Source organism: Urtica dioica, chromosome 7 (assembly GCF_054948205.1).
Source record: "Urtica dioica subsp. dioica isolate 48M chromosome 7, U.dioica_male_clone48M_v1_H2, whole genome shotgun sequence".
Classification (NCBI taxonomy): domain Eukaryota; kingdom Viridiplantae; phylum Streptophyta; class Magnoliopsida; order Rosales; family Urticaceae; genus Urtica; species Urtica dioica.
The window spans coordinates 43,098,203-43,124,932 of record NC_142762.1 but is presented as its reverse complement, the minus strand read 5'-3'; the positions used below and the strand labels follow the sequence as shown (position 1 = coordinate 43,124,932).

General features: G+C 35.2%; 2 protein-coding genes and 1 long non-coding RNA gene across 4 annotated transcripts in view; all 3 read left to right on the top strand.

The window, feature by feature from the left end:
* The first annotated feature begins 5,175 nt into the window (after positions 1-5,175).
* Positions 5,176-26,730, top strand: part of LOC149391840 (beta-fructofuranosidase, insoluble isoenzyme CWINV1-like) — a 31,812-nt gene continuing 10,257 nt past the window's right edge. The window contains exons 1-2 of the mRNA XM_089620445.1: positions 5,176-5,380; positions 13,875-13,883. Coding sequence (XP_089476571.1) covers positions 5,269-5,380; positions 13,875-13,883 — 121 coding nt within the window. The 5' untranslated portion in view covers positions 5,176-5,268. The remainder of the gene's footprint in view (positions 5,381-13,874; positions 13,884-26,730) is intronic.
* Positions 5,505-10,215, top strand: LOC149391842 (beta-fructofuranosidase, insoluble isoenzyme CWINV3-like). Its single transcript, XM_089618898.1, has 6 exons — positions 5,505-5,538; positions 8,186-8,997; positions 9,134-9,292; positions 9,378-9,625; positions 9,719-9,812; positions 9,909-10,215. The coding sequence occupies exons 1-6, from the start codon at positions 5,505-5,507 to the stop codon at positions 10,107-10,109; spliced, it is 1,548 nt and encodes a 515-aa protein (XP_089475024.1). The 3' UTR covers positions 10,110-10,215.
* LOC149391841 (uncharacterized) lies at positions 17,602-22,702 on the top strand. Of its 2 annotated transcripts, XR_016300059.1 has the most exons (10): positions 17,602-17,658; positions 17,835-17,956; positions 18,308-18,422; positions 19,403-19,460; positions 19,589-19,781; positions 20,459-20,600; positions 20,677-20,979; positions 21,360-21,981; positions 22,168-22,272; positions 22,475-22,702. It is a non-coding gene; the product is annotated as an uncharacterized LOC149391841 (long non-coding RNA). The 2 variants fall into 2 exon arrangements; XR_016300058.1 differs by having other exon boundaries at positions 22,168-22,702.

Below are 26,730 nucleotides of genomic sequence, written 5' to 3'. Positions count from 1 at the left end.
CCAATTAAAATATTAGGATCAGATCCGGGCCGTGCCTCTCTTAAGCTTGAAAGGGTCGAGTTGGGCCGGACCGGTCCTTTTGACCCCTTTAATTTAGTGTATATATATTCATTTTTTAAAAAATATTTTTATCGTATATTAGATGATTTTTTTAATCTTATTTGGCCCATAAAAATGGGGTTGGATTTGCTCAAATCCAACCTCAATTTTCACTCAATTATGTAATGAGTGAATAGAAAAACTCCAAATATAGAGTTTATCTATTCATTTCACTCCATTTCAAAGTGAAATTTTAATCATATTAACATAATTTAAATAATTACAAAATGACCCAAAAACATAATGAATTTTAATATTTTACATGTAATAATATTAATTTATCACAAAATCATGCTATATTATTCTAATTTGGTATGAATATTGATAAAAAAAAAAAAAAAAAAAATAAAAAAAAAAACAATCATTAAAGTACATATCATACATATAAATTAAAGTAGTTAAATGTTATATGCAATGAGTTTTATTTTAACAAAAAAAATATTATTTTATATTATTGGAGAGTCGTGTAATTATTTTAAATTTATATAATATGTATAAAATTGTATACCCTGATTGGATATGAAAGATACAAGCTAAATATATATATATATATATATATATATATATATATATATATACACTATAATGTAATAATTAGAAAGTTAAAATTATTAAAATATTAGAGAAAATATGGATGATGATATTTTAGTGTAAAAAAAAGTATTGAATTGTAGATTAAATAATGTGAAGGGACATATAAATTATATTTTAGAGTGCAAAAAATTACATTTATGAAGTTTTTGGTTGGAGATGGTCTTAATCTATTATCAACAATATTCTTACACTCAATATATTTTATCTCTCTCTTTTTTTTTTCAACTTCCAATAATCACATTTAAACTCTTCTTAAAAATATATGTTTGTGTTTTTCGGATATTTTTACGCATGATGAAGACCAATATGATATGGCATATGATATTCTTTAACAATAGCTCAGAATTAACAAAAAAAAATTGAAAGTATCTGAAGCAGTCTAAACTCTAAATCCAACGGACTAACGAGTTTTATTACAATGATAAAATTCAATGTGCTGTTTAATATTCTTTATTTTGTGTAATATAAATATTCAAAAACATTTAAAAAAAAATAATTATATCAGTACAAAGTTTATTTTGAATGTGCTTTAGGATGTGAAAGTGAAGCTTACGAGGAAAATTTAGATGGATAAAATAAATAAAAAATTAAGAAAATAACTAATTTAAACTTTTGATATTGTTAAATACTTAACGTTTTGTAAATTTTAAGTAAATAACAATTTCTATACGTAAATTTTAGGTAAATAATTAACGTTTGATATATAATAGTGGCTATTTAATTAAAGTTTACGTTTAAAAGTGACTATTTAAGTAGGATTTATTAAAAGTTGACTATTTAATAATATCAGAAGTTTAAATTAGCTATTTTTTTAGTAGACCTAATAAATCAAGTGCAAAACTAAGGCCAGAGAATAAAAAAAAATGTGAAATTAAAAATACTTGAATATCATTTATTACTCTTAAACATTTTTTTTTAAAAAAAATTTATTACGCTTAACATAAAAGGTCTATTTTGATGACTTGTTAAATTTTTTTTTATTTTTTTTATCTGGAAGTACTGGGTCTAGTCAAGTTCGTTCATGAAATGTCTAGTGGAGAAAAAGAAAAAAGGATATATTAACGTGTTAATGTAATAAAAAAAATCTGAATAATTAAGAGGAATTGCCATAACTACCACCAACTCAATAACAATTTCCAATAATCCACCAAACAATAATTTTGGCCAAATATACAACTTGGCTCTATGTGTAAGACCCTAAATACCCTTAAAAAATTATTCTTTATATTTTATCATTTAATTCCTTCTCCCTCTCTCCCTAACGTCTGATACCTCTCCAAAATCTCGTCACTCAAACTCACCCAAAATCAAAACCCTTCTTCTTCTTTGAACCACGATCGAAATCCTTGCCCAAACATTTCAGCGAACGAAACCCTTTTTCTTCTCCACGAATCTCTTCTCCTTCTCCACGAATTTCTTCTCCTTGCCCGGATTCTACTTTGTTAGTTTCAGCGAATCTCTTTGCCAAAGACTCTACTTGGTTAGTTTTAATGTTTTTTCTTACCATTTATTTCGGTTTTGTGTATGTTTATTCTGGGTATGTTTAAATTTGAGGCAAAAATAAGGTTTTCGTGATTCTGGGTAATCTTTGAAGTTGTTCAGCGAAGTTCGTAAGTTTCGTCAGATGACAACAGTTGACGTCAACAACTCACGTCAACAGTTGACATCAATTGTTGACATCTTATGTCAACAGTTGATATCATCTGTTAACATATATTGTTGATGTATAGTGTCTACAGTTGACATCAACTGTTGACGTCAACTGTTGACATCTGATGTCAACAATTACTAACTTTGGATTTCTTCTTGATTTGTACGCAGTGATGGCGAAAATTTATTGAGGACGTCATTGCAATGGAGAGTTGGCTGAAGTTTGGATTGTTGAAGAAGAAAGACGAGGAAAGGTGTTGGTACAAGCCACTAGATGATAAATTGTCATAGGGATGGAATTTCACAAAAGTTGAAATCAAATTGAAGACATTTTACTATGAACTCTGGACTGAAGAAGAATTGCTTGGCGATCAAGTACGACAATCAATTCTACTGTTGTTTTTAATGGTTTTGACGTCAATTGATGACATTGATGTCAACAGTTGACATCAATTGTTGACGTCAATTGTTGACATTGTTGTCAATTGTTGACATCGACGTCAACAGTTGACGTCAATTGTTGACATCGACGTCAACAGTTGACGTCAATTGTTGACATCGATGTCAACAATTGACGTCTGTGATTTTTGAGCTCTCTGTTTGTTGATATTAATCCCTCAATTTTTTTGGCAGCACGTCAATTATTGACATTGATGTCAACAGTTGACGTCTATGATTTTTGAGCTCTCTGTTTGTTGATATTAATCCCTCATTTTTTTGGCAGCATGTTGATATCATTTCTTACTACCTCCGGAAGAAGAGAATGACTGGCAAATTGCAAAAATCGTTCACAATTCACTTATTGCCTTCTAGGGTATCGAGTTTGGCTGAATTGCAATGACAATGACAAGTTTGATTGGACAAAGCAGTCTCGGATCTACGATTACATCACCGCGACAACCAAGTCCTTGACCCACTGGTCCTCTGCTCTATTCATGCGTTTGATAGTTTGGGTATTGAAGACACCCGTTCAGCCCGGTTCACAATTTCCACTTCGCTCACCATGACACAAGAGCAATGGGTACGTATATAGCTATTATTTAATGTTACTGTATTTATATACTAAAGAAGATGTCTAATCCCAATTTAAAAAAAAACAGTGGTGATTGTGGCATGTTTGTCATTAAAGACCATGGAGTTTATGTCTCATGGCTTAGATCTGCAAGATGTCAAACAAGAGGAGATGTACATGCACCGGCAAAAGTTCACGATCGACTTATACCGGCACGGGGCAGTGAAGTTAGTGACCCATGTTGGATCGGACATGGAGATTTATGACAATTAGGAAACAATGTAAATAATCGACAGCAATGTGTTTCACGTACTACTTTTATCTTAATCTTTTGGTATGCTTTTGATAGCAATGTTGTTCACTACTCATATCTTAATCCTTTGGTATGTTTTTGATAGCATGTTTAATGAATATCAACAATATATCAATTATCAATCTGTAGCTGTTTTTTAATGGTTTTGAAGTCAATTGTTGACATACGTTAATTGTTGACATCTGTGATTTATGAGCTCTCTGTTTATTGACATTGATGTCAACAATTGACGTCAACTGTTGAAATTGATATCAACAGTTGACGTCAATTGTTGACATTGATGTTGTTGACCTTGATGTCAACAGTTGACCTCAATTGTTGACATCAACAGTTGACGTCAATTGTTGACATCAACAGTTGAGGTCAACAAATAGTCTGTACAAAAGAGGATTCTCTTTAACAAAAATAGTTTGAACAAAAAACATAATGAATTATATAAATAGACTCTTAAACAAAAGTAGTATGAACAAAGCACAATAAATTAAAAAAAAAAGTAGTATGAACAAAGTATAAAAAAGTAGTCATCCAATCCTAATGTAGAACGAAATGCCGATTCATGAGTTGGGACCGAATCACACCCCTCTTCGAGTATTGATGGCATAAGGGGATTGAACAAAGCTAGCGAAGTTCACTTCAGACGGCACCATAATTCCGAAAGATCATTTCTCATGATACCGATCAGATTCAACCCAAGTACCACTTTGCTTGAATAATAAATAAATTTCCGCCATCACTGTACAAATCAAGAAGAAATCCAAAGTTAGTAATTGTTGACATCAGATGTCAACAGTTGACGTCAACAGTTCATGTCAACTGTTGACATTATACATAAAAAATGTATGTCGACAGATGACATCAACTGTTGGCAAAAGAATCAAGAGGGTAAATTTTTCAAGTACATAGCGTTGATTTACAAGTACAAGTATAGAATTAATAGTGACCAATTTATCAAATTAGTAAATTTTATAGACCACAGAGGCAAATAAGTCCAAATAAAAAGTAACCAGAACTTACATAGCAGCTTCAAATTTAAATATTTGATAACTTAAGAAACTTTCATTGAAAGCAGAATTAGTCCAAAACAGTGAAATCTATTATTTTGTTTGGATCATTTGATTATTGAAAATGCAAAAGCATGCCTATGTGAAACCAAAAAGGTTCTTTTTATTTTAATCATTTATTTATACAAAAGTACCTGTTGTTCTGATCTGTATAATAATGTAATGCAAGAAATTCTAAACAGATCCACAAACGATTAGGAATATTGATTGTTTATTCAAATAACAGCTCCGCATAGTTAGCAAGTCTTTTTTTATGTATAAATAATCTCACTAAGTCTTCTTTCTTCCAATACGAAGTTTCTGATAATTAATACTCTTATCCGTCCAAACAAGATTCAGGAATTTATATACTTTATTTAATCTTTTTTTTTTGGTATTTTTGAAATGTAACTTGTCTTATAATATGTGCAACATAGTTGAAAAATACAATTTCTAGGTTTATAAAAACCAAGCTTTAATCCGATTGATTTGACCTGATCATAATATTAGCCTTATAGTAGTCTCAAAACACAAACCTATCAGTGACTTTGGTGATTGTCATGGAGACTAATTGTTCCAACGAGACACAAGAAGAATTTCAATGCGTTTCTCAAATTGATCAGCCATACAGAACTGGCTATCATTTTCAACCTCCAAAGAACTGGATGAATGGTTTGTCGTTTTTCTTCGCTCCTAGTTTCGCAGACAAGTCCATGACCATCGTCATTTATTCTCTTCTTATATTATATTATTATATATATACTGACTTTTGTTTATTTTCTCTCTTCGCCAATAAATGGTCGTTTATAATGGACATGAAGATCCCAACGGTATGTGCTTCACAATTAACCAAATTGAGCATCTCTGTTTATTTACTTTTTCGTATCTCGTGTTAAACTTGAGACGTTATTCATTGGTGTTACTCTTACGTGATCCTTACATCCTTAATTGCACAATTATTTTTATTACCTGCATTTTTGTGATTATTTAATTTTATTGGTAATTAAATTATACACTGACAAAATTAATGTTACTTAAAAGTATTTGATAATATTGAAATGTTTAATATCGTGATCGGTAATACAACGTTTAAAAACTCAAGAAATGTTACATTGTCAATAAAACTTCCCTTTCAGTCGCACATTTTTTTTAGTGGGCGGAAAGTTTTAACAAGGCCTTTTTTATTTAAAAAAAAAAAAAAATACCTGTATGACCCATTAGATAATCTAGAGATTAATTTAAAGGAAAAATATCATTCATATCTTGTGAGCGTTCTTTGAATGTTATATGCATATCATGTGGTTTTAAGTCTATCATAATTATACATTAAGTCATCTGTATGTTGTTCAATTATTATTTTTATGTTTTAGGGTCCATCAAGTATATAACATATTTACATTTTAAAATTATTATTTAACTAACGTTTGATAAATATTTGGTAAATAGTCATATCCCCCCCCCCCCTCATTTTACATTTTTTATCCTAAAAATTTACACTCTTGACCCATTTTTTTTTAAAATTGCATTTTTACCATGAATTTTTTTTTAATTAGCCTCCCCTAATTCTTTTTTCAAATAAGCCCCACCCCCTATTGAGTTTTTCTGGCTCCGTCCCTAGTCATATCCACGTATTTACACGCTTAAATTGACGTAAATAACACACTCTTTTATTTCAATAAAATGACAAATAAAGAATATCACGTCATGTTTGTAACTATTTACCAAATATTTATCAAACGTTGATTATATAGTAATTTCAAATGTTTAAGTAGCTAGTTACCTAAGTTTTTGTATATTTTATTAGTTCTAAAAATAATTCCATTGATCAATATTTGGATTATTTTTTGCATGATTACTTAGCAAAATTGAGATAATAAATTGTTAAAATTTATCCATTATTTCACTAAAATTAGCATAAGAAAAGTAGATAGTATCACAGTGCTTTAGATTATTCTTGATATTCTTAATCTATTTGGGTCCACATTCCTTATAAATAAGATGATAATATCTACTTTTATAATGCTCATTTTTGGAAAATTGACACACACACACACAAAAAGCAACAAAAATACTAATTAAAGGATATATTTCTAACATTAACAAAGCACAACGGTCGATTTAGCAATAAACATATAACTGAGGATATAAATTATAGTAGAATTGAAAACATATAATAGTATGAAGACAACATTTGAAAAACTATTTTTGAAGATAACTTGGATATGATTTAACTTTTAAAAAACTAAAATCAAGTTTAATAAGCTGAGTCAAACATAGTCATTATGATAAAAAAAAGGATAAAAAAAAAACCATATTTCAAATGACAAGATTGTTATCAGGGAAAATATCAACAATATCATTTGTATATAATCAAAATGCGTAATTTATCCATCCAATTTTCAGAAATATCAGACATCTCCCTTCAGTTTAATATAAATGACACATACCTCCCACAAAAATATGTTATATCGCAAATACCACTTTTCATTTATTTTTTATTAAAAAAAAATTGAAATCCCAAAAATTTCCTTGATAAAATAAATAAAAAATCAAAATCTCTCTTTACAAAAAAAAAATCTTAATTTTTTTAATAAAAAATCATATATAAATGTTCTGCAACATATATATTTTATTTACAATATATAAATGTCTATTAAACAAGGAACAGGAAGAACATACAATAAAACAATGAAATTGTAAGAACAATCTAAATTTAATTTTTAAAATAAGTGAATTATGGGAGAATTTGAATGCTATATTTATGACATTAAAACATAATCAATCAAATTATTTAACCATCTACAATTTTCTCTTTGGTTTTATCAAACTTTAAATTATATCTGAGAATCACTCATTATTCGTGAATTTGAGCACAAATATGATAGAGTAATGTTGCATTGATTGATGCTAGAGTCCTCTAATTGATATATCTTATGTGGCTAGTTTATTTGAAAACTAAAAATATTAGCTATTTTGCAAATATATTACTTTAGAATGACTATTTTCATTTAAAAACAATGACTATTTTTCAAGTTGAAACAACATAAAAAAGTTCGTTGAAATTGAAAATCATTTTTAGTGTATTTGGAAGTCAAAGAAGATAGGGAAAAAATAAAGATTATTTACTATATTTCCATTAATGTAGGGATGTGAGCCTACAAATATAAAAAGGAAAATTGTAGGATATAACATAAAAGGTTGAGATTTAGCACACATGAAGATCCATTTAGACGCTGATTATACACATGAAGATCCATTTAGATGCTGATTATACACATTATCTTTTTACAACATATAACATCTATAATTTAATTATGAATTCTCCAACAAACTCTCCTACAAAAGAATACCACAATTTTCCAAACAACACACAAAAAAAAAATGTTATGAATTTTGTATCTGCAATTGTGTTTTATATTAAATACATAGGGTAAGGGTGAGAATCTAACGTATAACTAATACTTGTATGAAATACAGGACCAGTTTACTACAAAGGAATTTACCATTTCTTCTACCAATACAATCCAGAAGGTCCATTATGGGGAAACATAGTATGGGCACACTCAATCTCCTACGATCTAGTGAATTGGATTCACCTCGAACATATTCTAAACCCGACCGACCCTTTCGACAAAAAAGGTTGCTTCTCCGGTTCCATTACGATCCTCCCGGGAGACGAGCCCGTGATTCTATACACCGGGTGCGATACTAAAGAGCACCAAGTCCAATGCTCGGCCGTGCCAAAAGACTTATTCGACCCTTTCCTAAGGGAATGGACCAAATCTCCTCATAACCCGCTTATGGTTCCGAGCAATGACGGTATCGACCCCGTTTCGTTCAGAGACCCGACGACAGCCTGGCAAGGCCCGGACGGAGATTGGCGTACTCTGATCGGAGCTGAGGTCGACGGGGAAGGAACGGCGTTGCTTTACAAGAGCAAGGACTTTGTGAAGTGGGTTAAGGCCGAAAAGCCGCTTTATTCTTCTTCGAGGACCGGTATGTGGGAGTGTCCCGATTTTTTCCCCGTTGGCCAAGGAAAGCATGTACTCAAGGTGAGCTTTAGAGACCAAGACTATTATGTGCTCGGAAAGTACAACCCCGAGACAGACGAGTTTGTTCCCGAGACCGATTTTTTAGACGCTGGAGCGGATTATCGTCACGATTATGGCAAGTTTTATGCGTGTAAATCGTTTCATGACAGTGAAGAGCAACGAATGGTGATGTGGGGTTGGGTTCCTGAAACTGATAGCCAATCGGACGCCTTAGAGAAGGGTTGGTCTGGCCTTCAGGTATGATTAAATATACTATAAGGTCATGTTTGGAATCAAAATTTTAGGATATAAATGAAAATTTGGTGATTAAAGTGAGACGTTGGACTATTTCACTACAAGTTTTACAAAATATGATTTTGTTTTTTTAAAACAGGCTATTCCTAGAAGTGTTGTTCTTAGTGATTGTGGGAGACAATTGGTAGTCTGGCCAGTCAAAGAAATTGAGAAGTTGAGAGGCCATAAGTTCAGCATCCAAGATATGGAGCTTCATGAGGGTCAAGTTTATGAAATTCCTGGTCTCACAGCTTCACAGGTAAAAAAAAAAAAAAAATAAATACACGGACTTCTCTGCTTTAAATGGATTATGAGTCTTATATTACTGTGTTGACTATTCCAAGGCCGACGTGGAAATTTCGTTTGACCTGAGGGAACTAGAGAACATAGAGATGATGGACCCAAGTTGGGTTGGGCTTGATGCCCAATCACTTTTCAACAAAATCGGTTCTTCAGATATTGGCAAATTCGGACCGTTTGGCCTCTTGGTCTTGGCTTCCGAGGACTTGACCGAACAAACCGCCATTTATTTTCGTGTGTTCAAAGGCAGTGACAACAAGCACGTTGTTCTCATGTGTAGTGACTTATCCAAGTATGTTTCAGTTTTCTTCTCTTTCTTCTTCTCTTTCTTCTTCTCTATCGAGTAATTTGTTTTTGTGTGAAACTAAAAAAAAAGGATTTTTAGGTCTTCGTTGAGGGAAGAAGGGCTTGACAAAACCTCACACGCTGCTTTCGTTGACTTGGATCCTACGAAAGAGAAACTAACACTCAGAACCTTGGTAGCTTTTCTCTCTCCATCTATATATATATTTATATTAAGAAGAATTTTGTGTGTTCTCGAATTAAATTTGAGATTATTTTATGTGACTGTGCAGATTGATCATTCAATCATTGAGAGTTTTGGCGGGCAAGGAAAGAGTTGCATAACGTCTAGAGTTTATCCAAAGCTAGCGATTCATAAACAAGCTCGTCTGTTTGCATTTAACAAGGGTTCCGAGAGTGTCAAAATCTCTACACTTGATGCTTGGTCCATGAAAAGCGCTCGCTTTGAAACGAATACAAAAGCAGATCAATAATTTAACAACTTGATGTTGGGAAATAATCATCTTTTTGAAAGATGACTGAATATTTTATCAATGATTTTTTTCTTAAGTCAAAATGCATTGAACTATTTATCTGTTTTTTGTTTCGTCGTATTATTCATGACAAGCATTATGCCCCTGCGTTGTCCGAAAAAGTTTAGATATAAATAAAGAATTTAAAAACACATAATAAAAATTAAAAAAAAAAGTTCTAGAAATATCTACATGATATTGTTATATATATATATATATATATATATATATATATATATATATATATATATATATTATAGTTATAAATTTAAAAGTCATATATACGTACGTAAGTACTATATATACATTACATAATACATAATATATATAAACATATTACGTAATATATATATATATATATGTATATATATATATATATATATATATTAAAATAAGTGATATGTGTTGTTATATGGTCCAAGTACAAGTTGATAAAAAAAAATGTTTCAAATGGGATACGTAAGCTTCACCAAATCTCTTACATCTCATGTGCTTAATCGGCTTGGGCCCCATAAAATCAATTCATTTCTACACAAAATTTTTATATACTCATACTCCTCACATATCCCACCTACCTGCCCCTACAGAACATTGAACACCGCTGCACCAAAGTAAACCAATATCACAAGCTTCTTCATGATGATTGTTTAGAAAAAAATATATAAAAAAAATAATAAAGATGTCTCAAAGCAAATGGGAATGAAATCTTGTAGCCTATAAATACTACACCATCAGAACAAAGGAAGGGAGGCAGGACGGAAGAGAAAAAAGAAATAAAAGAAAAAAGAAGAGAAAAGAAAAAAGAAAAAAGAAAGAAAAGAAAAAAGAAAAGAAAAAAGGAAGAGAAAAGAAAAAAGAAAGAAAAGAAAAAAGAAAATTACAAGTCTAATGCAAATTCAGGATTCACATTTATAAGAAATTAGAGGTAAAAGTGAGGTCGGAGCGACAGAAATAAATTTTCTGCGCCCCCTCTAGCTCGATTAACAGAGGTAAATATGAGGTTGGAGCGACGGATATAAGTTCTCTACGCCCCCTCTAGCTCGTTTCCTCTCTCTCTCTCTCTCTCTCTATATATATATATATATATATATATATATATATATTTACAGGCAAAACAAAAATGATCGAATTGTGATAACACGAAGAACGGGGACGAAGAGACGAATTCCAAGGCAAACCACACCGCCCTCCTCGAATTCCCGAAGGCATCCTCGCAGTCGTAACGCTCAAGATATTTTAACTCGTTACGATGCTCCCAGAGCCGTAGGAGATTCAACGCTCGTAACCCAAGAACGAGACACGTCACAAGCTCGACACCTCGACACGTGTCCCGTGAATGTTATCCGAGAAATTGCATTAACAATATGTATACATATTATGTAGTCTTATATAATATAATAACACGTGATATACAATCAGCGTGTATACTTTATAATAATAATAATAATAATAATAATAATAATATATTAAGATTAGAAGTAAGATTAGGGTTTGGGCTTTAAGGTTTGGACTTTTAGGGTTTAATTATGTCATATATAAACATCTCATCCTTTTCTTTTCACGCTTCTTCTTTGCTCTCCATCTCCCATCCCTCTCTTTGTTTGGAAATTCGTAGCTCTAAATAAGTATGGTTTTGCGTTGATTCTTTTCGAAAAAGTTAGGTTTAAGTGTCTTTTATCTAAATCTTTAATCGAAAAATATTTTTATAAAATACACAATATTTTCCGATTATTTTCAAATCAGTGCGCAGACCTGAGACTTATTTCCGATTTTCAGACTTTAAACGTTTACTGTGGATTCAAAAATTTTGGTTTTATGTTGATTCTTTTTGGAAAAATTAGGTTTAAATGTCTTCTATCTAAACCTTTAATCGAAAAATATTTTTAAAAAATAAAAAATATTTTCTGATTATTTTAAAAACGGTGCACAGACAGTTTTTGGCAAAAATTTTAAAGTTAGATTTTAGCACTTCTTTTATTTTTAATAAATAGTTAAAAAAATTATTTTGGCCATGGTGCCTTTACAAAAAGTGATCAAAATTATGTTTTATACGTACTGAAAGTTTTACAGAAGTTTTCTCAGAGTTTTAGTTTTTCACCGAAACCCTAATAGCCAAGGGTATTTTGGTAATTTCACTTTGAAAGTCGTTTCTGAAAATTTTCAGAACCTACAGTATGTCTTGAACCCTTTCCTTAGCTGATCCCCGGTAGCATTTTTATCCCGATTAGGTTCCGAGTTGTTTTGAGCGTCCTTTTCCTTGGACGATCTACGATCGTAACTTTCGATAGCCAGGTGAGAATAATCTCACTACAACACAGATTAGTTCAAAATTAAATATGATGATTTGTAATTCGTGTTATATTTTGTTTAAAGCTTTATATGTTGGAATAAGTTTTTCTTTTATTGGATTGTGTGATTGATTGTAGTAGTTGGATTTATGTTTAGTCAACTATGCAGTGTTAAGTTAAAGTAGATTTGAGAATGTACATGTTTTATTTTATTTTTCGTCATGTATTGTATGAGCATATGTTTGAAATTTTTTATGTACATGTCATATCAGTATATAGCGTAATTTTAAAAATGAAAAGATAAAGATAAGCAAGGGAGTCGTATCGCCTCGAGAGGTACTAAGGAGAAGTTTCCCGGGCCGAGGCTCAAATGGGGAAATTTCTCGGGCCGAGGCCCTAATAAGTTTAAAAGATAGAGCGAAGTGTGGGACTTTATAACCCCCATCTCTTCGCACCTAAAGTGTACACTGAAATTAGTACGGCTACCCTAGGGGCACCCCGAATTAAAAGTTGATATAATCAAGAAAAGAAAGATCAAGTCATCAATTAGTTTTAAATACTAATAACCGGTTCATGCATTGCATTACTCTTTTTATTTTGTAAGCTTTATATTATTCTCGCTGAGCGTAAGCTCATTTCTTCGAAAAAATATACATCTGTGTTGTAGGTAAACATCTTACAAGGAACTGAGCAGGGCGAACTAGCGGCGTCGATAGCGAGAGGATTGGGTCATGAATTCCATTCACGAATTAAGTCTTCCGCTACGAGTTATTAAGAAATAAAGTTTAAAGTTTTGTTTTCGTTATTAAGAAATAAGTCTTCCGCTACGAGTTTTAAGAAATAACTTTTAAAGGTTTTTATTTTCATTTACGTCGAAGTTTCAAAGAGTTTTATATTTTAGTTAAGACTTAGAATATGGATTATGTTTTAGTATTTTTGTCGTTATGTTTAGTTTTAAATTCGTAGTTTCAATTTTGGTTAAGTACTTCTCATGAAGTGTCCGGTATGCAATCATCATATTTTTCTTAAATGTTTTTGTTTCTTTTTAAGATCTTTAAAATTTAGTACGCCTTGATTCGATGTGTTGTAATAAAAAAATTCCACCAAGTTTTCTAAAGAATTTTCTAAAGTTTAAAAAGTAAGATAAGTAAGACGGTCCGAAAAGTCGGGTCGTCACAGTTGATATCAGAGCAACGAACCTATGACTCCATTCGCTATTCGATCGCACGGCTACCTCCTACTCAAGTAAGTTAGTATATATTTTTTTTATCTTAGTCGTATATTTTTTAATTAGATGGAAATTGTTCAAGCTGCTCGTGGACAAGGTAGAGGTAGGCCACGAGGCCGAGGTAGAGGAAGAGGTAGAGTTACGCTAATGTCCCAGTGCAAGATGCTCATCATGCCCCTCTGTTTCTCGCACAACAGGGAGCAGTAGAGAATCCCAACGGTCCAGCCCAGGGACCTCAGCCAGCGGCCCAACCAGATCTTGCAGTGCTCGTTACTGCATTGTTGCAACGTATCGAAGCTCAAGAAGTGGAGATACAAGAGTTGAGGAACCACCTCCCCCAAGTTATACAGCATTATGAAACCTGGATGACGATGCAGGGTCTCGCTCCCGGTGCCATGTGTGCCAAGCTTTTAGCCTTACCCTCGTCGGACCTGGCTTCGAGTGGTTCAAGAACTTAAGGCCAGGAAGCACCCAATCGTTCAAAGACCTGAAGGACATGTTCCTAGCGTGCTTCGCTACATCTATGGTCCAAAAGAAGATCAAGATGTACATGTGGTCAATCAGGCAAGAGAGTGGCGAGTCTCTTAAACGATACCTCGACTTGCTGGCTAAAGCCTTAGTGAATGGATCTGCTAGGTTGTCCACCGTCGAGATCTTCTTCCCCTCGACCTATGTGAATTTCGGTTATTAATTTGATTGTCTGCGCTTTCTTTCTTGTTTAGCTTGCTATCTTTTGTTAGGAATCTCACGTCGAAAGTGAATGGGAACTAACAAGAGCTTATAAAGGTCATGGGTTACTCCTCTCATTACCAATTGGTTTTAAGATGGAACCCCATGATACTTTCACATCTTTGTTTTGTATGTTTGTTATGTGTGATTTTTTTGTGTGTGTGATGGTGATATGATATCTTTTATTTATGTCTACACACGGTTTGCTTCTATCCAGGTTGCTATATGCTTTCCTAGTGCGTGATATGATAGACATATCTTATTTATTCTTACATTATGATTAATTCTTATACGATGATGCACGATGTATATATTTTGTGCTTCTGTTTAAATTGTCTTTAGTTTAAGTACGCCAGTGCTTGTATAAATTTGGGCGTTCTAGAAATGTTTAATTTGTGGCCTTTTTTTTAGTTTGGCTGATTTTATATCGGTGCTTACGAATAATTTATTTTTGAGTGATTCTTTTGGCTTTGTTGATCTCAATTTTTCTTCCTCGTGGCAATATTTATTGGAGCATTTTACTTTGCTGGTTTTAGTTATTTTAATTTTGTTGCTTCTCGGTTTAGAATGTCAGTGAGTGTAGCGATTTCCTTTGTCTCCAAGTACTGTCTTTATGATTTTGATATAGGTGGCCAGGTTAAAGAAAGTTATAATAAAAAATTAGTTATTTCACGTAAACATGGCTCGCAAATAGAAGCGTTTAACGTATCAAATGTAAAAATTTATAGTGTATCTAATTTATCATTTATACTGTAATTTATGTGTGATTTTCTTTATATAAATAACTTATGCTTTAAGATTTAGAATTCATTTTTCATTAACATAAAAAATGCATGTTTTTTTAATAAAAGATATATGATATCCATTTGAATTATATTTAAAAAATGTAGTCTTTTTTTTTATGGATTTAAAAAATGTAGTCTTTTTTTTTATGGATTTAAAAAATGTAGTCTGGAGTGTTAAATAACCAACTTGTCAAGAGTTTTTGTGCATATGAGGCCTAATAATCATCTTGTCCAAAGGGTGTGGCTATCAAATTTTTTAGAATGGTGGGCCGGTACATGAATTGAGAATTATGTTTTATGGGAAATTGAACTATCAAAAACACGTTGGAATTAACCTTCAAATTGATGACTTGGAAATTTTATACAAAATTAGTTGTTCCGATTAAACCTTGAAAATTGGCATGGTAATCGGTTATAATTATTTTAATTAAAAATTTTCTTAATTGATTTGCATTACTTGCTGATTATTTGAGAATTACGTCATTGAAGAAAGTTTTCAATGGTTCAAAATGATGATGTTCTCCGAAATTTACTTGGAAAGTCATTTCTGGATCACCTCCGACTGATGAAAGAAAGATTTTTTGTTTTGTCGTTGATTTTTGTCAAAATACAGCGAATTGTCGGCAACTTTTAGTTTCGGAAAAAAATTGAATTTTTTCTTGATCAGAATCTAATCTAATGGCTAGGAGAAAGAAAAGAAAAAGTTAATTAATTGGAACGGAGAACCAGTTAATGCTCGGAAAGTCATTTGATTGTTATTAATATTTTAATGGGATGTCTATATTGTAAAGAAGGAAACAAAAAGAAATATAACGCGTTTATAAGATTATATATCCGTTGGTATATTTTGTTGGTGTTGTATCGTTATTGAGATAAAATATCGGCAATTATCACAACAACATAACACAACCGTTGGATCGAAATTTGATCTAACGGCAAGGAGATAGAGAGAAAGAAAGGGAAAGTTAATTGGACGCCAAGACTATGGTGGTATATATAATAGATCACCGGCGCGTAAATGACGATCTAGGGTTTTACGGCACATCCTCAGTACTTTCATTCACAGCCATTCCCTCTCTGCCCCGTCGCCAAACCTCGACACCGTCGCCGGAATCGCAAGGCTGATCTACTGCGCCGACTTCAGTAAGAACCTCGCCGGTTCGCCGGTACTTAAATCTTCTGCCGAGGCTGGAGTTGGTGGTGTCGATCTGCGGTGTGTCCGGAGGCCAGATCACGTCACCACCACCAGATCTCAACCGGTCCGGCGAATTTCTTTCGGCGCTCCGGAGGCGGTGATCGGGCTAAAAGCGCGGGTGGAGAGCGAGAATGGCTGTGGAGACAACAATTTTCTTGACCCTTCCCTTCGGCTTCGGCATGAAAAGGAAATCTAGGGTTTTTCCTGCACCGTCTTGGCTCGTTCGTTCCCAGCCATTCCCTCTCTGCCTCGTCGCCAAACCTCGACGCCGTTTCCGGCATAATAAGGTTGTTCGTCCTCAGCAAGAAGCTCGCCGGTTCCAACGGGTACTTCAATCTTCTACCGAGGCTGGAGGTGGTGGTTTCGATCTGCGGTGTGTCCGGAGGCCAGTCGAACCACCACCACCAGATCTCAACCCGTCCGGCGAGCTTCTGTCGGAATTTCGGAGGCGGTGATGGGCTTAAAGCGCGGGTGGAGAGCGAGATTGGCTGTGGAGACTAAGTCCCATGACCCGTCCATTCCAGTTTCGGCCGAGCCTGGAGGGAAGTTCGCCGTGTTTGGGTCGCGGATACTCCTCTTGGAGGTGGTGTTGTTGATCTGCCAGATCGCATCTCCTTTAATCCGTCCGGCCGGTGGATCACAGCTTCCGTCGGGCCTTCGGTGCCGGAAACAGTGCGCCAATGATCTCTAGCGAGAGTTTCCGTAAAAACCCTAGAAACCAATGCATAAACCCTTCAACCCACTCTCAGTCTCTCTCTAATTCGTTTCGTTTCTTCGACTCCACCGTCGCAATCCCCAATTAGCTCCGCTGGCGATTAGGGAGTATATTTTTTTTTTATTACTAACCTTCGTTGTTTATCTTGTTTGCCCTATTGTGTTTTTGTTTCTAACCCCATATCTTTACACAGGCTTTGCGAGAAGGTTTTCATTCATTCCGATTCATCGGACATAGAGCTTTCAACACTCAATAAAACCCCAAATCCTTAACCCTAGAAAGCAAAGCATAAACCCCGGGTCGTGTCATGGCGAGGTCCCTAACCTTGTACTCACTCGTGCCCTTGGCAGAACAGAGAAACTGCCGACGGTGTTGTATATACGTATTGCTAGTACTCATTATTTTCTGCCCTGTTGTTGTGTATTTGTTTATGACTCGATATCTTTCACAGGGTTCGCAAGACGGGTTCAATTCATACACTTCGTTCTTTGGCGAGTGAGATCGATGCGATTTGATAGGAACCTCAAGCCAAGAGAAATAGAGCTTTCAACACTCATTTAGTCCACCAGTGTAAGTGAACAATCTCCTATTTTATATACTGATTTCTAAATACTTGGTTTGACTCTCAGATTAGTACACATAAGACATTATCCAATTTATCACAGTGTATCTAATATCATACATAATTGATCATGTTCTAGTGCTTTATTTTATTTCATTTTGGGTTTGCTGTGACACTATTGCAGAACATTCCAGACACGAAGGAGGACTTGGGGCTTTAGATCCGAGCTTTATCTTATTCACTGCTCCGTACTGTTTTGCTGTGAAGGAAGGAACACGCTTCACGAGTCGTGACCTGCATATTATGGTATGTGAAACAAACATAATTTCAGAACTGGAAATTTCTATATGTTATGTGTGGTCTTCGAGATCTGACCAATGTCGTACTGAACCAGTTGCATTGTATCTGCCTTCAGTGACTCGTGGAATTTTGAATTGCGTGTTTTCTTAGCTCATCACCCAGAGAGAAGTAATGTGCAAAATAAAATAATAAAAGAAGTACATACCCTTTATAAGAATTTTGAATCGCAATGTTAGACAATGTTCATCGAGTGACAGACTGTTATTGACATGTTCTTTTCATGTTGGCAAAATTTATATTCTTTCTCAAAAGTCAAATTCAATAAAAAGATCTTTTGAACTATGTTCTTTTTTGTAGATCATGGATAGGCCTTTTGAACATGAGAGTCCAGTTTGACCAGACCGTCCGCCTCGTCTGTTAGGATCACTATACAAGGACATAACGTGTGGAGGAAACTCATTGAGATTTTAAGGTAATTTGTTTAAATTTTTATGTATCCTAACTCTTCTCGCTTGAGATAATCTTATTGACATGTATTCTTAACTTAACTCTGTTTATTGTCTTTCTTTACGAACTCATCTTCTTAATCTGCTCATTTGTTTTACTGCATATCAAGATAAGAGATGGCAATATGAAGTTATGTTTGCCTAAGTATTATGTTTCATCTCACAAAAGGAGCTAAAAAACTAAGCACTTTTCACTTCTCAAACAACAATAACTGCATTTTTTTGGCCAAAAATTCCTCGAGTTTTTTCTGAACTAACTTGAGAAAAAAAAATAGTCGTTATGAATTTGAACATCATGCAAGACCATTCTCTCTCTCTCTTTTACTCTCGTTTTTTGTTATTTGATTATTTTTTGCGTGTGTTGATATCTCAATGTACATATATATATGTATATATATATATATATATATATATATATATATATATATATAATTCACAAACATACTGGTAGATGTGTTCGATTTATCATGGTTCAAATTTCTGTACAATAAGGCATAGGCTTTAGCCAATTGGCGTCTTGCTAAACATAAATGAATCTTACTTTACTGTCATTATTATTCCAAATAAATACGTGATGAAACATTTGGAGCAAATATATACACTCGGCGCTGTGTTCGTTTTATAAACAAATATTTGTCTCTTTGCTGGAAATTTCATGGCCATACTAGTTTACAAATTCGTATTTGTGTGGTTAATTCATCAAAAGAGGGTCGTGAAGGTGCGAGAGAGCAGTTCTCTCATGGCGAGAAATTTTGCCGGAATGGGAGACTCAGTGAAAAGCAGATTGGATTTTGATCAGAAACTCTCTTTTTTTGGTGTTTATCGCAGCTTTTGTACATTATATATATATATATATATATATATATATATATATATATTTTTTTTTTTTTTTTTTAAAGCCTTTGGAGATATATTAACTCTCTCTCTCTCCTCAACCTTGAATTAGGATTTTAATTGGCTGGGAGGATGACTTCACTCAATTTCCAACAGCCAAAACAGGATAGGTTTTCAACTTCTTCATCTTTGTCGGTTCTGTTTGATTGTTTTTGTTTATATAAATTGATAGAACCTTGACAACGTAACCGTTGACGTAATTTTTTCACTCTACAATGAACCATGTATATCACTGCAGTCGTGTGCTGTGTGCTCAGTCTCTCGATTCTTTTTAGTTGGAGCGCTCTGATCTGTGTTACTTCTAGTCGATCTCTGGTTCATTTTTTCTTCTTTCCAAGTATTTTGTAACACCAAATAGAACTTTACATCGATGTGTTTTTCAGTACTTCATTTCGAGATAGACGTGAATGGTGGTTACGGTGGACCTACAGGTACTGTATCATTTCTCTTATGCCTCGACGACAAAGTTTCTTCTTGTGCTTTACTACTACTTTGAAGCGATTTGTTGCCATTTTATTTTAAAAAAATATAATCAATATGTTGCTCGTCATATTACTTTTCCATTTTACCTAAAAAAAATTATTGCTCATCATATCAATTTATTGTGCTCAAGATAGGTACACATTTATCAGTATTTGAATCAAAGGATGATGAGAAAGTGGAGAACAATACTTGGTTGACAGATTTCTAGTGTCATTATGATAAGACCTGGGTCTAGGGTAATAAAGGCTTTTATTATCTTTCGGCTTTTTATTAATTAATTTAGGTTTTAAATTGTTAGGTCAGGGTGGGGTTTACTTTCCTATGTATTTATAAATGGAAATAATGAGGGATTAGGAGGGCATTCAATCAACTAGTCAACTTTGGGATTTTCCGATAGAGAGCACTGGCCCTCTCGAAAGGCCAGGGACCCATTTCTAAACATCATAACCATTTTATCAATACATATAGTCGTTTTTCTTTTATACCTTCCTTGCTATACGCATCTGATTAGAGTACGGTTCTATCACATTATCGAACAAAGAAAGCTGTAAATAGGGAGTTTTTTTTTCTTTCGTTTTTTTATGCCCTGTTGAACATTTGATTCCGACCTTATATCTTTACACAGGCTTTGCGAGAAGAGGGTTATGATTTTTTTTGGCTCGTTCTTTGCCGAGTGAGATCGACACGCTTTGCAAGGAAGGTCGGATCGAGAAAGGTGGCAATGTAAAGCCGAGGGACGTAAAGCTTTCAACACTGGATAAGGCGGTGTAGGTGAACAGTCTCTTGTTTTATTTTGTAGTAACCTTTGCCAAAAGCTTTCAACACGGGTATTGTTTTTTTCAGATAAACTGTTGTGTGCAGCACTATCGGCTGCTGCTACTATAGATCTGCAACCAATTAACCTGGAATGATTTTCTGTTTCTTATGAGATTATTCACAACGCCCTCGATAAACTTGTTATTTTGGGGGCGGGATCTCAGATGAGTAGATATGATATAATCCAATTGATTATGAATGTCATATACTTTTAAATTTTGTTTAAAATTGTAATTTTTTTTTGCTACATAGCTGGGTTGCAAGGAGCGGTTTGTTGAACTGCTTTGGGTGAAGAAAGTTGCAGTGCATTCAAACATCTTCGTCTGTGAGGTAGGTAAACCAGTTTTTATGTAGTGTTGACTGTCGTTTTTTCCCCTCCTTGTTAGTCATTTCGTCGCATTTTCTGTAATAAGTTTGCAGATGTTCTTTCTCGGTTTATGAAGTTTCACAATGTATATATGTTGTATGTGAGTGTAATTGCTCTATCTGTTTTCTCCAAATTCATCAAAATGTTTATGTAATCAGAATTGCCAACAATGAAAACCCCATTTCATGTAGTTACATGAGCTTGTGCAACTCGTATGGTACCTGATTATTTAGTTTGAAATTTGATTTTGTGATTCAATCCATATTATTTGGCTTAAAGAATAGGGCTTTGTTTGCTTTTCCATTGTACATCTAATCTAACTAATTTGTTCACTGACTTGCAGTTTCTCTAATCTTGGGGAGCTCAAATTTTTTAAGGCATCAAGTTGGCACAGAGGCCAAAAGGCTAAGCATAATTATGCTCACCTACCCTTTCCTTTCCTTTTTCCTATAATTATATATTTCTTTTATTTTTTCTTTCTAATATTTTCGGGGCTTCTGAAACCTTACCTTAGCCAAATGGGTCCCGGGGGCGTCCATTGTCATCCATTGGACAGATTCGGTACTGTAACTATTGCTGATTGTCAACCCAACTTAAAGTAGATAATGGTCAGAATGAAGTGCCGAAATTCATTGTAGTTTGCACATTCTTGTCTAGACCTTTTCTTTTTTATCTTCCCTGATTCATAATATATGAAATGGTGAGAGCGAATTCACCCTATATGTTTGACATTCTCTATCCCTGGACTCTGAATCTCTCTGCTATCCTCTATGAGGACTCAATTCGCTTGTTGCTGAGTTTCGTTCGCTCTTCTTTGGATTGTGTACCAATTTAATTCTTAGTCTGCAAGTAATTCTCTCACACACAGTTTGTTTTCCTGTGGATAAGACCATCTCTTTCACGCACAGATTACCACTGTTTTTCTGTGCCTTCAAACTCTTTAAGTAGGATCAATGAATCATCAGGTAATATCACTTCTTTATCCGCTGAGTAACATCTTCATGTGCTTTAATTTCAACTTTTGCGGTATTAGCTTTTTTGCAGTACAATAAAGACAAACCTAATGCTTTGGATTTTGGTATATATAAGTTCCGTTGATTTTATGTCAGGATGGTATATTGGCTTGACTTTATCTCTTATTTCTTTTACAGGATGGATTCGTAGATTTGATCAAGCCGAGCTGTTTCTTTTTTTGTGGTCTTCTCTCTTACTCAAGCATGACATATCTTCATGGATTGGGTCTCAGTTGCTTTAAGGTATTGGTCTCTGGTAGTTGCTCGTGTACGAGATGGTAAATTACCTTTGTGTTTATTACTCCGTCCAGGAGGGTTTGGGCATTTATACCGATTGATGTTGATTTGTTCATTCTGTTGGGTTTCTCTTATATATGGTTCTTGTCATCCTAGTGCAACACTTGGTTGTGCAACTGATTAGTCGGTGGAATCTATTTGGTTTCAGTATCTTCAGATCTTCAGGGATTTTTGTTTCTCAGTTTTTTTGTACGGATTCTTCTCTCCGGTGAGTCACGGTGGTATTAATTCTCCAAGAGGCTTATCTTCCGTGTTTGGTTGCTTATGTTTTGAGGCCGCGTACTGACTTCAAGGGGCTTATGTATTGTTTGATTGCTTATATTTTGTGCATTATTTTTTGGTTATTGAGGATTTGAATGAGCCATTGGTTGACGTATGTTTTTGGTGTGAATGGCTGGGTTACCGATCTTGCTTGTACGTGGGCTTTGATATTTGGATTTCTGGTCGTCTTGAATGGTCGTTTTATGGCTGTGAGGATCGGTGTGAATGGGAATTCGGATATGAGAGAACTCATTGTTTCTGCGTATGGCATACATATACGTTTTTGGGAGATCCGCTATATTATCATCACAGCATGCTTGGAGTATGGATCATTCTGAGAGAAGTTTCGGTCACCGTGGAGGTCGAGTATCAAATCACTTTTGGGCTTGCAGGAATATCCATATTATGTCTTTTGGCTTCGTTGCACTGCATTGATTTTTTTACTTGGTTTGTGATTGAATATCTTAGATCCTTACTTGGTTCTTTATGATTGAATCTCTTAGATTTTTTTTACTTGGTTCTTTATGACTGAATCTCTTAGGTGTGTTGAGTACTAACTGTTTATCTTTATTATTTTATGTTATTATCTAGTATGGATATTGTAGGTTGGCCCCTTTGTAGTGTCTAGTGATTCCTCTCTAATTTTGTGTCTAATTTACTTGGTCTTTAACGGGCTGTCTGTTAATTGTGTGGCATATGGCTTTAAATAACACTGCTTATGTTTTTGTTTCCTGGGGCAATTATTTTAAATGTGGTTTGTGTGGGATTGTGTGAAAATGTCAGTTTCTTATTTGTTTATTTGTCTCCTATGTGAATTTCGGTTATTAATTTGATTGTCTGCGCTTTCTTCTTGTTTAGCTTGCTATCTTTGTTTTGTATGTTTGTTATGTGTGATTTTTTTGTGTGTGTGATGGTGATATGATATCTTTTATTTATGTCTACACACGGTTTGCTTCTATCCAGGTTGTTATATGCTTTCCTAGTGCGTGATATGATAGACATATCTTATTTATTCTTACATTATGATTAATTCTTATACGATGATGCACGATGTATATATTTTGTGCTTCTGTTTAAATTGTCTTTAGTTTAAGTACGCCACTGCTTGTATAAATTTGGGCGTTCTAGAAATGTTTTGTGGCCTTTTTTTTTAGTTTGGCTGATTTTATATTGGTGCTTACGAATAATTTGTTTTTGAGTGATTCTTTTGGCTTTGCTGAACTCAAATTTTCTTCCTCGTGGCAATATTTATTGGAGCATTTTACTTTGCTGGTTTTAGTTATTTTAATTTTGTTGCTTCTCGGTTTAGAATGTCAGTGAGTGTAGCGATTTCCTTTGTCTCCAAGTACTGTCTTCGGGTGGTGTTGGATAAGATGGTGTCGCCTTTCCAATCGGCCTTCATTCCGGGTAGATGGATTGCCGAGAACACGATTTTAGCCCGGGAGGTTATGGAGAAGATGAAGCAAAAAAGAGGCAAGGAAGGGATCCTCGGTATCAAGATCGATATGAGCAAAGCATATGACCGAATGGAATGGGGGTTTATTGTGAAGGTACTTCGAAATTTCGGAATGTCGGAAAAGATGGTCAATCTCATTCAAGAGTGTTTGTGTTCGGCAGCGAGCGCGATACTACTTAATGGGAGTCCTCTAGAGAAGTTAAATCTAGAAAGAGGCCTAAGACAAGGTGATCCACTTTCGCCGTTCTTGTATGTTATAGCCTCGGAGGTCCTCAGTCGGCTTTTAGTGAGGGAAGAGAAAAGAGGTGAATTTCACGGAGTGAAAATCGGTAGGAATGCTCATAGTATTTCACACCTTATGTTCGCCGATGACACTATATTGTTTTGTAAAGCGGAAGAGAAGGACATAGGAGTCGGTGGAAGTGTGTAGAGAAATACCTTGCTTGGTCCGGACAAGTGGTTAATAACCACAAATCCGGACTTATTTTCTCTAACAATTGCTCGAAAGAGAGGAAGATGGAGATAAGTGCCTCTTTGAAGATCAAAGAATGTCAGGATGATGTGTATCACTTGGGAAATCCCCTCTTGTTGAGCAAGAATAAGTCTAAAAGTTTTGGCTTCATAAAGAGGAAAATGTTAGATAAACTTGAAGGGTGGATGGCTCGTACGATATCCAAGGCCGGGAGGACCACGTTGATTAAGTCGGTTATCCAAAGTCTTCCTGTCTATACGATGTCGACTTATAAGCTCCCAAAGACCTTTTGTCTATCTCTCGACAAAATCACAAGGAAATTCTGGTGGAAAGGGGTGAACGAGGGGAACAGGTTTGTGGCCTCGGTGAGCTGGGACGTCTTGTGTAAACCTAAGTATGAGGGGGGTTTGGGGTTTCGAAGATTTGATGATGTGAATAAGGCCCTCCTTGCAAAGCTTGGATGGCACATGGCAGCTAAATCAAAGGCTAAGTGGGTTGATATATTATCGTCGAAATATTGTGGGCATTCAAATTTTCTAGAGGCAAAACTGAAAAGTCATTATTCAAGATGCTGGCATGATATTTGCTCCTCGAGAGAGCTCTTAAAAGAAAATTCGTGTTACCTTATTGGGGATGGGAAGGACGCTAGTCTCTTTAAGGATCAGTGGCGTGTTGAGGGGGTAGAGAGGTTGGGTACTAGCCTCGGTGTGGGTACGGATTTCAAAGTCAATTATTTATTCAAGCCAAATAGTCGGGAATGGGATCCGGGGATCATTGTAGACGTTCTGGGGGAGGAGTTTGTAGAGCCGATAATGAAGATTCGTACACTCCCAGAGCCGAGACCGGACTTGTTAGTGTGGAAGCCCAATCGGGATGGAGAGTTCTCGGTTAAATCAGCTTTGAAATGTATCCAAGGGGTACGGGATCGCCAATTGTCGACGGTGTGGTCCCAGTTATGGCGGCTTAAAATTCATGAGAGAGCGAAATTGTTCCTCTGGCGAATCGGTAATGAGGGTTTCTTGATTGGCCCTCTGTTGCTTCGGAGAGGAATGAGCGGTGATGATCGATGCCGGATTTGTGGGTCGGAGAAAGAATCAATAGCGCATATGTTCTTCCGCTGCGCTCCGGTGAGAATCTTTTGGGGTCTGGAAGGTTTAGGGAAACAGTGGAATTTGCCCCTAGACGTCGGAGGTCGAGAGATTTTGACGGCGATCATGGAGGCTAACTCAGAGGTGGCGGTGAGGGGAGGAGGTGGCGTCGAGTTCACGATCAGGACATGGTGCATCTGCGAAGAAATATGGAACTCCAGGAACAGATTGATTTTCGCAGGGGAGCTGGTAGATGTGGCCAAGTCGATTCGCAGAATCAGGAGAAGTATATGCGACCACCTGAATGCCCAGGGGTGGAGGTCAGGCAGCGGGGAAGGAAGCTTTATCCGGAGAGAGACCAATCCCCTCAGGTTAAGGAGTGACTCGGTTATAATCCATTCCGACGCTGCTTTCAGGTCTGATGGTGCGGCGGTGGGTCTGGTGGCGCGAACACGGCTCGGAACGGTGAAGTGGCTGTGGCGAGGGCAAGTCAGCTCAGATTCGGCTGAGGAATCGGAGTTGAAGGGCGTTTTGATTGCTGCACGTCTTGCTAAATTGTTGAATTTTGAGAATGTTGTAATAGTTAATGATAACAAACAGTTAATGGACAGTCTAGTTTTGAATAGAATGTGTCCTAGGTGGGAATTGCTTCCGTTGTACCAGGAGGTTCTGAGTTTATGTAGTAGTTTCACTTCTTTAGATTTTGTTTGGGTTAGCTGGGCTGAGAATGTCCCTGCTCATTGCCTAAGTCAATGGTCGGTGAGGTCCCGGAGTTCGGGTTTTTGTGGTGTCGGGGAGTCTCCGCCCCCGTGCGGAGGGCTTTACTGGAAAACGCTGTTAAGTTTAATGAAGTTTTTGGCCTCTCCTCCTCTACATCTCTTCCTTCCCACGAATGAGTGAGAGGTTCTGGCAGGCTGGTTTTTTTTAAAAAAAAGTATTGTCTTTATGATTTTGATATAGGTGGCCAGGTTAAAGAAATTAACCTTCAAATTGATGATGTGGAAATTTTTATACAAAATTAGTTGTTCCGATTAAACCTTGAAAATTGGCATGGTAATCGGTTAAAATTATTTTAATTAAAAAATTTCTTATTTGATTTGCATTACTTGCTGATTATTTGAGACTAC